Below are 14,790 nucleotides of genomic sequence, written 5' to 3'. Positions count from 1 at the left end.
TAGATTGTACAATTAGAATAAAATTATATATCGGTTTGGGTTTATAAATAAGCGGTTTAAGTTTTTATTTTACAGATTTTGTTTCTTTATTTTATAAGAAGGTGAATGAATAGATTATTAAATGCATTATGACATGTCAGATTCTCATTGGCTAAAATAAGGAAAAGTGAACAAAGGGGTTCATCTTAATAGTGAACCCAAGAATTATTCATTAATAAATCAGATGAGCATGATCTGATTTGTTTGTCTTGCTAAGTAGTTAATTTTTCATAGCTTTGATCACGTGATAAACTAACTAACATTCGATTGTACAAGACTAGAAACCAAATGGAGAAACTACCTTTTATTGGACTCTGTGAAAATGAAGCTTTGGTTGTTTTCCAAATCGGCGTGGGTTTAGTTTAACGCATAGTTATATTAAAAAAAAATTGTCCATTACTGATTGAAACGTATACATATTCGATGGGCGTAGGTAAAACCTACACATGGAGAGGTTGGAGTTCATCATTGACTCATTTGTCTTGATTTAGTTCTTGATCACGTGATTACCTAACTTACGTTTTATTGGACTGCAGGCAAGAAACTGTTAAAAAATGGAGCTTTGGTTGTTTTCCAAATCGGCGTGGGCCGAATTTGGTTTAACGCATAGTTAACTAATCGTTTAATAATTGTCCTTTACTGATCAAACGTATCCGTATTCGTTGGTCGTAGGTAAAACCTACACATAGCGAGGTTGGAGTTCATCACTGACTCATTAGTCTTGATTTAGTTTTTGATCACGTGATTACCTAACTTACGTTTTATTGGACTGCAATCAAGAAACTGTAAAAAATGGAGCTTGGGTTGTTATCGAAGTGGGCATGGGTTTGGTTTAACGCATAATTTAATTATAATTGTCTTTTAATTACTGATCAAACGTATATGTAGTGGACACTACAAAAAAAATATGAGCATTAGTAGCACACTGAAAACGCTACCATAGGGTTTTCGTAGCGTTTCCATAAACACTAGGACATGAGGAGCTATTATAGCCTCCCACTCTATTTCTTTCCACCATACCTGGAAATCCCTGATTATATATGTCCTTGCAGTTTTGCAAACCACAGTTGCCAACTGATATATGAAGTTTTTATCGGTTTTCAGTCTTTGTTTTCTCTCTTATTTTATACTTTTTATTGAGTCAAAATGTGTTTTTGGAATATTTTGGTTCTTTATCGAGTCTTTACAGGTTTTAGGACACTTTGGAGGAAATTAGAGGATAATGAGCCATTCTAGATACAAACAAGCATGTGAGACGGATGTTGGTTCACGTTAAAACCCGCCTACCGGAGAAACCCGCCTGGCTGAGCGACAAAGTCTAAACCGGCATGTTTCACGTTAAAACTAGCCTATCTAAGAAACCCGCCTGGCTGAGAAACGAAATCTGAACCGACAAGTTTCAAGTTAAAACCCGCCTACCTGAGATATCCGTCTGGCTGAGAAAATGTCCTAACTAGGCCGTTATCTTTTTACCTTATTTTAAGAACTCTATAAATACTTTTTATTTGTTGGGAGAAAAACCCTAAGTTTTATTCTACGTTTTTTTTTTCTGCAAGCTGAGACTTTTTGTAAGCCACTCTTTTGGGATTCTAGAGATTCATCCTCATTGACAATTTGGAGAATATTTCTAAACCCTTTCTTATTATTTCTGCAATTTAATCATGTTTCTTCATCTATGATTTTTGTTTTCTCTTTTGCTCTGTGTGAGTAGTTCTCTAATTGGGTTTTAGGGTTCCAAGTAGGAGATTCAATGAATTGATGTTTTAATTGTTGTTGGAGTTCTTAATCCTTAGGTTCTTTGATTCACATGATCTTAATGCTAAAATAGGATTAATCACCTTGTTTTAGACTCTAGATTTTTCTATGCATCAAAAGTGTTCGATAGAATGCCTGGATGAGTGTGAATTGAGCAATGTATTTCTAGCCTGCGAAAGTTGATGTTAGGACGCATTGTGAACTTAATGAACTTGATTCTAATGCGAATTTGGCTTGGAGGTTGCAAATGAAAGTTTAGCAAACTAATAGTCAAGTTTAGTTTCTAATGCCTTGAAAGAGGGTTAGTCTATTCTTGTGTTCATGTTCTAGAACGGTTTTTAATTATTGAATTCCATATTTCATTTAGGATTAGTTTATAGTCTAGAGTATTTTTATTTACAGTTGGTAACTAAAACTTTTTCTCTCTTTTTGGTGTTTTCAGGTGTATAACCCGCAGTGTAGACTCTTTACACCTAGAACAATATCACAAAGACTTGGAAACGTTTGAGAGAGAAAATAGAAGAAAGAAAAGACTTGCTGAAATGGCTGATGGTTTAGCTGGTCGAAATGTTGGCAATGTGGATGATGAACATCATGGAGAGTTTGAGGATTCCCCTCCGCTGGGAACGTTAATCCTCTTGCTGGTGGAGAGGCTGCCCGTGCAGCTGCGCAAAGAGAAGCTGTGCACCGCAAAGCTGCCCGTTTAGCTGCTTTTAATCAAAGACCAGAAAATGTTCGACAAACTTTAAGGGAACATGATGCTCCCACTACAAGAAAACAGGCAATTTACGACTACGATTGGCGACTAAACTCGTAGTCGCCAAATTTAGTGACTATATAATGACTGTTTAACTACTACTTTACAACTGCTAAAATTTAGTCGTAAGTTAGTTGTTTTTTACCGACTGAAATTAGTAGTTGGTTCAGTAGTCGTTAATTAGTGACTACTTTACGACTGAAAGACAAGAAAGTAATTTTGTCAGCAAACAGTAGCTAATTTGGCGACTACATGGTGACTACTGCGGCGAGTCGTTAATTTGGCTACTAACATACGACTACATTAGTTAGTCGGCCATTTAGCGACTACTAAGCGACTATTGAGGTGAGTCGCAAACATGTCGGCCAAAAAGAAACACGTTTTATTCGTTTGTGGGGTTGGTAAGCTTTGTTTTGTTGCGACTATTAGTTTGAGTCACATCACAGTCGTTTTACAGTCGGTATTCAGTCGCCAAAATACTCTATATATACCACACCTTCGTTTCTTATTTGATTCACACCACAAGCAAGAGCATTAGCAAGAAACAAATCGAGAGTGAGAAAAAAAAATTCGAGAGTGAGAAAAAAAAAATCAAAAGAGAAAAAAAAAACAAGAGTGAGAAAAAAAATCCAAAAAGAAAAAAAAAACAAGAGTGAGAGATCTTTAATAATGGCGGGAAGTTCTAATTATAGTCATTTTCGGGAGTGGGTGTATAAGAGGCTTGATGAAGTGACGGGAAATTTCACGGAAGAGTTCAGCACCGGGGTAGAGGAGTTCATGGCTTTTGCAAATAGTCAGCGTTTAGCACAAAATAATGGTGGTAAGTTTCACTGCCCTTGTGATAAGTGCAAAAACGGTAGGCGTCTTCCGGGGGGTACAATTTGGAATCATATTTTTTGCTATGGGTTTATGCCAGATTATTATGTTTGGTATAAACATGGGGAAGAAATTAATATGGGCATAGGAACGAGTTATGTAGATCCGACGTTTGTAAGTGGGAATGAAGAAGTGGGTAATGTGATAGGAGATAGATATGTGGATATGGTGAATGATGCATTTCGTTATAACATAAGTTTAGATGATAATTATAATCAAGATGGTAGTTATCAGAATGTCGAGGAACCGGTACTTAACCATTCGAAGAAATTCTACGACTTGTTAGAAGGTGCAAAAAATCCATTATATGATGGTTGTCATGGAGGTCACTCACAATTATCCCTAGCTGCTAGAGTCATGCAAAATAAGGCAGATTATAATATGAGTGAAAAGTTAGTGGATTCGGTTTGTGAAATATTGACTGATTATTTACAGAAGGAAACCAAGCTACTGGTTCACATTATGAGACCGAAAAATTGATGCGCAATTTAGGCCTCCCATATCATACAATTGATGTTTGTATTAACAATTGTATGATATATTGGAAAGATGACGAAAAGGAAGATAAATGTCTGTTTTGTGGTGCACAAAGATGGAAGCCTCGGGAGGGCCGACGTAGAACCAAAGTACCATATAGTCGTATGTGGTATCTGCCTATTGCTGATAGATTGAAGAGAATGTATAAAAGCCACAAGACTGCAGCAGCAATGAGATGGCATGCAGAGCACCAAACAAAGGAGGGAGAAATGAATCATCCTTCTGATGCAGTGGAGTGGAGGTATTTTCAAGAACAACATCCTCGTTTTGCCGAAGAACCCCGTAACGTGTATCTTGGATTATTACCGATGGGTTCAATCCATTTGGGATGTCTCGAAATCATTCTTTATGGCATGTGATCTTGACGCCATATAATCTACCCCCTGGTATGTGCATGAATACCGAGTATTTGTTTCTTACAATTCTGAATTCTTGGCCAAATCATCCGCGAACTAGTCTTGATATATTTCTCCAACCTCTTATTGAGGAGTTAAAAGAGTTGTGGTCTGCTGGAGTTGATGCGTACGATGTGTCCTTGAGTCAAAATTTTAATCTAAAAGCAGCGCTGATGTGGACGATCAGCGATTTCCTGGCATATGGCATGTTATCTGGATGGACAACACATGGTAAATTGTCTTGTCCAGTTTGCATGGACGATACAAAGTCTTTTTATCTACCTAATGGAAAAAGACATGTTGGTTTGATTGTCACCGGAGATTTCTTCCTCATGGTCATCCTCTTAGGCGGAATAAAAAAGACTTCTTAAAAGGTAAAGACGCTATGAGAGACTATCCACCTGAGTCTTTGACCAGTGAGCAAATTTACTCTGAGCGATTGAGTGGTGTGAATCCACCAAAAACGAAGGACGTCGGTGGAAATGGTAATGAAAAGAAGATGCCGGGATATGGGAAGCAACACAACTGGCACAAAGAAAGCATATTGTGGCAGCTGCCATACTGGAGGGACCTCAATCTACGACATAATATTGACGTGATGCATATAGAGAAGAATTTTTTGGACAACATCATGTATACTCTTATGCGTGTGAAGGGTAAATCAAAAGATACCATCATGTCAAGATTGGATTTAGTGAAGTTCTGTTCTCGGCCACACTTACATCTTGATAGTAGGGGTAAAGCACCTTTCCCGGCATATACATTGACAGACGAAGCCAGAACAAGCTTATTGGAATGTGTGAAACACTCAGTTAAATTCCCAGATGGTTATTCGTCAAACTTAGCTAGTTGTGTTGATATGGAAAATGGAAAGTTTTCAGGCATGAAGAGCCATGATTGCCATGTTTTTATGGAACGGTTACTTCCATTTATCTTTGTAGAACTGCTACACAGGAATGTCCAGCTTGCGTTATCAGGTACTCGTTAATTAATAAATCAAAATTTTATTTATTTATGAAGTACTTATATATATCTTAATGTGATATTGAAGTTTGAATATATCTTGTAGGGGTTGGAGCATTTTTCCGGGACTTATGTTCTAGGACTTTGCATACAAGTCGCCTCAAATTCTAAAACAGAATATAGTTCTCATCCTATGCAACTTGGAAAAGATCTTTCCACCATCCTTTTTTGATGTGATGGAGCACCTGCCTATACATCTCCCTTACAAAGCTGAATTAGGAGGTCCTGTCCAATATAGGTGGATGTATTCTTTTGAAAGATTTTTTAAAAAATTGAAAGGAAAAGCAAAGAACAAAAGGTATGCAGCAGGATCAATTGTTGAATCATATATCAATGACGAGATTGCATACTTCTCAGAGCACTACTTTGCCGAGAACATACAAACAAAATCAAGGTAAATGCTATCAAGATTTGAATTTATTGTGTGAATATATATTTAATTTTCAATCATTTGGTCAGGTTAACAAGATTTGATGAAGGTGAAAACCCTGTATATCATGTGCCTGGAGTGCCTTCTATATTTACTCACGTTGGCCGTCTAAGTGGGGAAATGCATGAAACATGGCTCTCAAGCCGAGACTATCAATGCGCACACGCATATGTTTTAAGAAATTGTGACTATTTCAAGCCAATTGAGAGGTATATATATAATTAAATAGGGATCGCTCAAATTATATATAATCTGCTATGATCTCTCATATATTTGTGTTTGTCTTGTATATATAGTATGTTCGAGGATTTTCTTTCAGCAAAATATCCAGGACTTCCCGAGAAGGAACTCTCCGCCAAAAGAGCAGACGAATATCATTTATGGGTTAAAGAATATGTGTGTTCCAACAATACTCTATATATAAATACTTAATAAAATTATTGAAAATAACTTATACATATATATGCAGGTTACTTACTGGAACGCCACAAATCCATTTCCTACTTGGGTTCAAGAGATAGTGCATGGACCTTTGAACAAGGTCAAAACATGGCCAATGTATTTTACAAGAGGTTATTTGTTTCATACAGAGAATCACGGCGCTGGACGTAAGACATGTAACTATGGGGTATGTGCTAAGGGTGAAAATTACACGGATGAATCTGATGCAGCAGATTTATATGGAACCATAACTGATATCGTAGAGCTTCAATATGAGGGGATGGTTAATTTGAGAATCACACTTTTTAAGTGCAAGTGGTATGACCCTGTTATCGGTAGAGGCACTCGGATCAGCAATGGTGGTGTCATAGACGTACTTTCAACAAGAAAGTACAATAAATACAAACTATTTATTCTAGGTAAATATATATATATGTGTATTTATTTATCTATAAATAAAACATTATTGTTGATATGCTAATGTAACTTTCATAATTTGCAAATGCAGCCTCTCAAGCAGAACAAGTGTGTTATATTCCGTATCCATACATTAAAAAACCGAAGCAAATATGGTTCAATGTTCTAAAGGTGAATCCAAGGGGCAACATTTCTGGAGAATATGTCAACAGTTCAGAGACGACTCTTTTGCAAACCGAAAATGATGATGTTGTATTGATGACTACAATTGAAGATATTGTACTTGACAATTTGGAAGAGGAAGTAGACCCAATAAATCTAGATTACGGTGTTGAGGATGTGGAACCTGAAGATGAATTCTTGTGTAATTTATCATCTTCGGATGATGAAGAACCAAATGATGAAGAATCCTCCTAATTATGTTTATGTCAAATTTGTGCAATAAATAATATGTAATATATCCTGAATTGTGTTCTAAATAATATGTAATATATATTTAATGTTATGTTTAAAAATATATAAATTAAGCCAAATATATAAATTAAACCAAATATATAAATTAAGCAAAATATATTAAATTTTATGTTTAAAAATATATAAATTAAATTATATGGATTTAAAAGGATTAAATTAAGCCACTGATTAGCGACTATTAAGTGACTAAGTTCAAAATACTTGGGTTTAATTACCCCAATCCGTTAATGGACCAGATTATAGACTTCTTAAACAAGCCCAGCCTTTTTAAAAAAATTAGTCTTTGCAAATACCAACTACTTAGGGACTGATAAGCGACTATATTGAAGCTTATTGGGTTAATTAAACACAAAATCCATTAACGGCCCATCACACACGACCTAACCCTAATCGTTAACCTAATCTCTTATCATTCTCACCTTTCTACTTCTTTGTGTTCTTCGCCGTTTTCTCTCTAACATCGATACCCTAATCTTCGCCGTTCTTTGCCGTTTTCTCTCTAACAACGAAGATGCCTCTTGTCAAGAAGCCTGGACGCAAGAGAAATGTTGCCTCCAACGCTTCTCTAAGACCCGGTGGCTCTAATCCATCGTCTAAGGTGAGAAGACTCAACCCTCTACCGCCTCAATACAACTTCACTCCGGCGGCTGTAAATCCTACGCCTCCGACGCCTCAAGAAGAAGTCCGCGTTTCTCCCCAGCTATCGACATCCGCGGCACCGCAGGTCAGAAACTATCCACCACCGCAGGTCCTTTTTCAAAACTCCGTGAATCGAGTTGGTCTAGAGCATCCATCTCGGTCATCAACCGAAGTGATGAACAATCCACCGGTTCAATCGAATCCATTGGAAGATTTTGCGAGATCTCCAAATGCAGCCTCTCACGCTCAAAGTCATCCTTCTTCTCAAGGTCACAACTTCGCAGAGTCAGATCCAATGCCGGAACTCCAGGAGGACACGTTGAGGGCTCTAAACGCGATACTTATGGTGCCGGACCGTCATAAGTTCACCACCGTCCTCTCTCCGGAACCGAAGCCTAACACGACTTGGTATGTCTACTTTTTCATAATTTACAACCGTGTTCTAGTTAGTTGGTTGATTTTTGTTGTCTGATTGTAGTAAATACTCTTAGGGATTCATGTCTGTTATTGGTTGGCTTCAGATTGTAGTAAACGAGTGAATGTGTTTAATGTCTGTTTCAGTGTGTAGTAAACGATTTTAACTAACCGTGTTCTAGTTAGTTGTGAAACAAATTCTGAAACAACCGTGTTCTAGTTTGTAAATTATTTAGACTTACAACCGTGTTCTATTTTTTGTCAACCATGTTTCAGTGTTTCATGTCTGTCAAAGAACTGACTTGATTCTTTTGTTATGTGAGGTTTACTCGTGATGCAAGATCAGCACTGGTTCGGAAGATTACTAGAGTTTTTACAAACAAATTTGATGGTCCATACTACAATTGGTCATGTGTACCTCCGGATAGACGAGAAAGATACTTCCTTGAGTTTGCGGTATAGTTTTATGTTCCGAGGTTTCATTCATAGATAGGTTTTGATTAAGTTGTTGTTCACTAACATAATTCTATTTTCCTTTTTCATAGAAAACACACACTTGGGATCCTTTAATAACAGGAACAGTGCAAGCGTATTTCTATGAGATATGCCAACGACGGATGAAAAACATGGTTAGCGACGTTAGGACTAGTCAAGTGCAACCTAGATGGATCGAGGGTGACCTGTGGAAAGTAATGGTTGCTCAGTGGGAGACTGAAGAAGCACAAGAAAGGAGTCGAATCTATTCCAAAGCTCGCATGTCAGACCGTAATGGTCTCGGTCCTCACATGCACTTATATGGGCCAACATCTTATCAACAAGTCAAACAAGGCTTGGTGAGTAACTTTGTTTTTTTTCTTACACCTTTGCAACTTAAACTTATGTCTTAACCCTTTTCTTTGTTTTTGTAACATTCCAGGAAGAAAAACTTGGGAGACCAGTGAGTCTCGGTGAGGTTTTCAAAGAGACTCATAAAAAGCCAGATGGTACGTATGTGGATCGCAAGGCCGAGAAGATCTTTACAACTTATGAGAAAAACTTACAAGCTAAGCTATCGAGTCAGATCCTTCACAAGTTCAGGAGCTCACAGCAGAAGATTATACTGCCATCTTTCTTCAGGTAAAGTGACATTTCTCACAATCTATATTTAAAGAGTCTTTAACTTTCATATTCTCTATTTACAGTTTCACCTTTTCTTTTCTCAGTCCACCGAGAAGGATTCATGAGGTAATATTTTTGGGCTCGGTAGCCTCAAGGATCATCTTCAGGCTCTTCTCAATGGCAACAACTATCATCAACATGGACAGTCATCATCGTTTGTAGCATTGCAAGAGCAAATGAAGGAAGCTCAAAGGATCATTGAAGAACAAGTTGCTTATGCGACAAAACGTGATGTTGAGTTTGCTGCTTGTGAAGCAGAACATTCCAAAGTTGTGGCTGAGCAACAGAAGAAGATAGATCGCTTGGAAAAGTTCATGCAGAAACTTGATCCGGCCTTTCTCTAGTTCCATGAGTCTGAATCAAGTGATGCATCCATCGACCCTCCTATTTACAAGAGCATCTCCTCCTTAGGTTAATTCTTAGGCTACTTATCTCTCTCTATTTCTTACTCTAATGAACTTGACAATTTGGGATGATGTGTTGTTCCTTGTCACTTAAGAGAATCATAGTGTTAGGTTCTCTCTTTTGGTTGTGACAAAAATATGGTTCTCTCTTTTTGTTATTGCTTATGTGGTGTACTAATTACAATTATGGTTAACTTTTGGTAATTAAAAATGCAAATTTTAAGGCTTTCTTTGATTATAAATTCGAGTTATAAACAAAACAAAAAAAAAAGAAAAGATTCTGGTTTTTAATCCCTATAGTCTTCAAATAGTCATTAAATCTAGATTTACATAGTCGCAACACAGTCGTCAAATAGTCGTCTCGTAGTAGCCAAGTAGTCGCTACATTTAACGACTATATCACAACTATTCTCAAACTAATCTCCTTCACATCGCATTAATCGTTAAACTGTCAGCAAATAGTCGTAAATGTTTACTGACTACTTTACGACTATCTGTACACAACGACTGTTCACATTTTTATTAATCGTAACTTAGTCACAAAACAGTCGTAAAAATTTACGACTATGTTACGACTACTTTTACGACTACGTCAATTAGTCGTAAAGTAGTCGCTATTTACCGACTAAATTACGACTGAATTTCCTACCGACTAACGTTTTACGACAACAGTGATTAGTTGTAACATAGTCGTAATTTATGAAATAGCGACTACTAAACGAATATAAATGCAGTCGTAAATTGCCTGTTTTCTTGTAGTGTCCCAACGCTGAGATGTACCGAAGAGGTGTCCAACATCCTCCAATCGCTAGAAATGATATTGAGACCAAACCAACACTGTTAGCTCTTGTGAAGCAAAATCAGTTTCATGGTCCACCGTCGGAGAACCCAGTTTACTATTTGGAGTACTTTGAGGATATATGGTACGACGAGAATGAATGGGGTGCTTGATGATGCTGTAAAATGCAGATTGTTCTCATTTTCACTGAGTGATAAAGTTCATCGATGGTTTAAGTCATTGAAGGGAGATAATGTTCGAACATGGGATGAGTATAAGGCTGCTTTCTTAGTGCATTATTTCACCCAGGCAAAGACTACTCTTCTCAGGAACAAGATTTCAAGCTTTCAGCAGAGTGCTAGTGAGTCGTTCCACAAGTCTTTCCAGAATCACTCATCAACACGTTCTACAGAGGAGTTGATGAGAGGTACAAGATGGCATTAGATACAGCTAGCAATAAGGATTTCATGACCAAAACCGAAGGAGAGGCTCAGATTTTAATAGAGAACTTAGCTGCCAGTAACAGTAATCATTGTGTTGATTATGATAGGATAGTGAGAAGTACTGGAGGAGGAGAATCAAAGCAGATTGCTGAGTTGACTGTAAAAGTGGAGCAACTTTTAAAGAGAGATCAGAGAAGTGTGAATTATTGTGATGATTTAGGAGAGGGTCAAGTTTATCAAGAGCGTGCTAGGGATGGTTCTGAGGAGCTGCAAGCCGAGTTGAACTACGTGAATGGTCAAGGTAACTATCAGAACAATTGTTACAACCAGGGCTACAGGAACCACCCCAACCTCTCTTACCGGAGCAATAATGTTGAGAAATGGGAAGTTCACAGCACTATCTTCACATGTTAAAACTCTTGAGAACCGAGTAGCTCAAATTTCATCTACCTCTACGCGACCATCAGGTGTTTTACCTGGAAAAACTGAACCCAAAAATAAGGAGCATTGTAATGCTGTAATGATTCAAGAAGAACCTGAAGAAGTTGCTGAGAGAGGCTTTGAGGAAGCTATAATTGCTAACATTATTGTTGAGAGGGAAGTTTTAGCTGGTTATCTAGCCAAAGAGGAAGATGAGCCACCCTATGTTGCCCCACCACCATATGTTCCTAGGCTCCCATTTCCAGATCGTCTAAGGGAAGCTAAGAGGTAAGCTGAAAAAGAGAAAGCTCGCCATGATGAAGTTATGAAAGAGTTTCACATCAAACTCCCATTCCTATAGTCAATAAAGAATACAAAAAATTACAAAAAGTTTGAAGGATGTCTTATCTAACAAGAAGAGCATTGAAGAAGGAGTCATGATGATTTCAAATGGGAAGGCATATGTCCATTTTGAGGAGCAGAAAAAAAACATCAAAGGAACAAGGAAAAAATCCTTGCAATGGCACACTTGAAAGAGGAGACAGAGATGGTTAGTGCTGAGTGCAATACCATCATCCCGATTGAGATTCCTAAGAAGCCTGGAGAAATAGGGAGTTTTGTACTACCTTACCAAATTAGGAGATTCATGTTTGAGTGATGTTTACGTGACTTGGGAGCTAGTGTTAATCTGATGCCGCTTTCTGTGTCAGAGCGTTTGGGAATCACCAATTTCAAACCATCAAGGATCTACTTAGTGCTTGCTGATCGTTCTAAGAAATCTCAAGTTGGATTGGTGGAAGATGTGCATGTTAGAGTTGGGAACTTATATATCCTAACTGACTTCACGGTTTTGGAGCTTGAAAAAGAACCAAATGATCCTCTCATTCTTGGTCGCCCATTTTTCCATACCACTGGGACTATGATTGATGTAAAAAAGCAGCAAATTCACTTGCAGATTGGTGATCACACTCAGGAGTTTGACATGAAAAGATTGTTGAAAAAACCTACTATTGGAAGACAAGCCTTTTCAATTGAAACTATTGATGATCATGGGGATAAGTATGTGAAGACATGCATTGGTTGGAGTGAGGTCAAAGAAGTCCTAGATGGAGACCTCAAATTCCAACAGAAAATATTGGTGCTACATCAAAGAAGATCCTCATATAACCTTGACACCTTTAAAGTGTGTTGGAGATACTATAGAGTATAAGGTGCAGTGTAAGGGTACCTCGAAACCTTTTTCCAAAGCTATGAATATTCTAACTTCAGAGTTGAAAGGAAAAGGTCAAAAAGCTGTGAAAGAAGTTATGAGTAGAGTTCTGAAGCTGAAGATGAATGACTGGAGACCTTATTTTGGAGCAAGTCCTCGTGCTCACACCCATTAGTTCACAAGAATCCGGTCAAGCTAGTGACATGAAACAAGAGCTTTGTGGGAGGCAACCCACCATGTATTTCTCTCTTTTACTATACAATTTTCTTTTACATTTCTTTTGAGTCTGTTTGACATCTTTTCTTGGACTTTTTTTCACAACAAGACGGTGTGGAGCAAGTCTGGGGAAGAGTGTCATTTTTCTACTAATCTTGTTTGCTTTGGTTATTTCTTTTGTTGCTTTCTTTTGAGTCAGCCAGTTTGTTTCATCGAGTCAAAAGTGTGTTTATTGAACGCTTTACTTAGGGAATTTCACCAAGCTTGATTCATTGCTTTGGGACCATTTAGCATTGTTTAAGGATGACTTGGAAGTTTTAAAAAAATTATGACTTGATCACTTCAATAATTCCTATCACTTTGAAATTCAGATGATTTGAGCTTGACCTTGATTATTTGGATTTAATATGGACTTATTATATCTCACTTAGGGGGTTGAGAATCATGTGATGGATCATACATTCAGAGTTTAGTTTACACCATTTTTACCATTCTTTGTAAACTCTGAATGGCTAGACTCATTTTTAGTGTCTATTACAACACCTTTACCCCTATCCTTGCTTTATACCATTTGTAGCTCTTGGTGGTAATAAGCTGGGACATATATTTTTCTTATCTGAAACCTCATGTCATCCAAAGTGCTGATTGGTATATATATATGCCTCCTCCTCTTAGACACATCTCTGTCCCACCAAGCTAAGGCATTGTCCGTGAGTTGAGCAGCAGCTAGGGATACTTTTCTCTGTTTGGAATAGTTGTAGCATCCAAAGATATGCTCCATACGTCTTTCCCAATCAATGTATGCTTCAGGTTTAACCTTTTCAGCAAATGTTGGCGGATTGAGCTTAAAATCATAGCCTCCTTCTCTTATGTTGCCTTCATCTCTTCTCCTGCCTTGTTGGTAGTGTCTCTTTGGCCTTTGGTGTTGATTAAGATCTTGATGTTTTTCCTCCGAATCAGAATGATCTACATCATCAACCTCATTGTTTCCTCTTGGTAAGTTACGAACTGGTGCTCTTGGTGCAAGTGGCAGCTGTTCAATTCGTGTCATACGATCACCAAGCGTTTGGAGTTGGGCTTAAATGGCTGTAAGCATCTGAGCCATGTTCACCTCTTCTCCTTGTTCTCCCATGGTTCACAATGTTTCTGTAAGATAAGGAAAAGAGATCAAGTGCACAGGAAGTCAAAAAGTTCAGATTTGGAAAACTGCTAGATATATAATTTGAAGTGGGGGGACGAACTGAAACAGACACAAACCGAAGCAAACAAAGGGAAACAAACTGAAACAAAATGGATAGATAAAACATGATTTGGAGCGTTTAGCACTGATACCAGATGATATAGGAACCAGATAAGGGAATCCCCATGGATAGATGGGAATATGCAAATGGTTGATAACACTATTCTGCCTATTCGTTGGATGATAGATGGAATGTAGTGAAGAGATGGTGAATAGACAAATGGTTGTTAACACTGTTCTGTCTATTCGGTAGCAGTGGAAGATGAAGAGATAGATGTGTGGAGTGAAGGACGCCACACAGATTTGTGAAAGGATCTATGATAAGTCAAATCTTAGTCTTCAAGGAATCAAAAACAAGAAAAAGGAGGAAAGGGTGGTTGCTTCTGCCTCAAAAGAAAACTAAGAAAACTCTCATTTTATTTCATAAAACTTGAAAGGTTACAAAGCTGAGAAGGGATCTTATATAACAATCCAGCAGCGGGGGACCTTCTAGGGTCGAAATATTTACAAATAAAAAGGAATAAACTTGTAAAATAACATACTCAATTTAAGGACCTAAACAAATAAAAGACTCATAAAAACCCAACCGCCAATTCCTGCAAATCAAGAAAATAACCATTATTTATTATTTGAATTCAAACACTTGCCTTGGTAATAGCTCTCATGCACGCTCCAGCCAATCATTGATTGCTTTCGAAAATGATGAAAAGAACGGGTTCTTTAA

At 37.6% G+C, this 14,790-nt stretch overlaps 2 protein-coding genes and 1 pseudogene across 2 annotated transcripts; all 3 read left to right on the top strand.

Moving 5' to 3' along the window:
- Positions 1-3,220: 3,220 nt before the first annotated feature.
- LOC147919954 (uncharacterized) lies at positions 3,221-5,780 on the top strand (annotated as a pseudogene).
- Positions 3,261-7,087, top strand: LOC147919953 (uncharacterized). Its single transcript, XM_087504181.1, has 4 exons — positions 3,261-3,371; positions 6,109-6,208; positions 6,282-6,672; positions 6,762-7,087. The coding sequence occupies exons 2-4, from the start codon at positions 6,110-6,112 to the stop codon at positions 7,085-7,087; spliced, it is 816 nt and encodes a 271-aa protein (XP_087360307.1). The 5' UTR covers positions 3,261-3,371; position 6,109.
- A 568-nt stretch (positions 7,088-7,655) lies between these two features.
- On the top strand, positions 7,656-9,699 carry LOC147919952 (uncharacterized). The gene is made up of 5 exons (XM_087504180.1): positions 7,656-8,191; positions 8,521-8,653; positions 8,743-9,030; positions 9,114-9,313; positions 9,444-9,699. Exons 1-5 carry the CDS (start codon positions 7,656-7,658, stop codon positions 9,697-9,699), a joined length of 1,413 nt encoding a protein of 470 aa, XP_087360306.1.
- The last annotated feature ends 5,091 nt before the right edge of the window (positions 9,700-14,790 follow it).

Source organism: Camelina sativa, chromosome 20, assembly GCF_030686135.1.
Source record: "Camelina sativa cultivar CO46 ecotype springtype chromosome 20, ASM3068613v1".
Lineage (NCBI taxonomy): Eukaryota > Viridiplantae > Streptophyta > Magnoliopsida > Brassicales > Brassicaceae > Camelina > Camelina sativa.
This window is presented reverse-complemented; position numbering and strand designations above follow the sequence as displayed.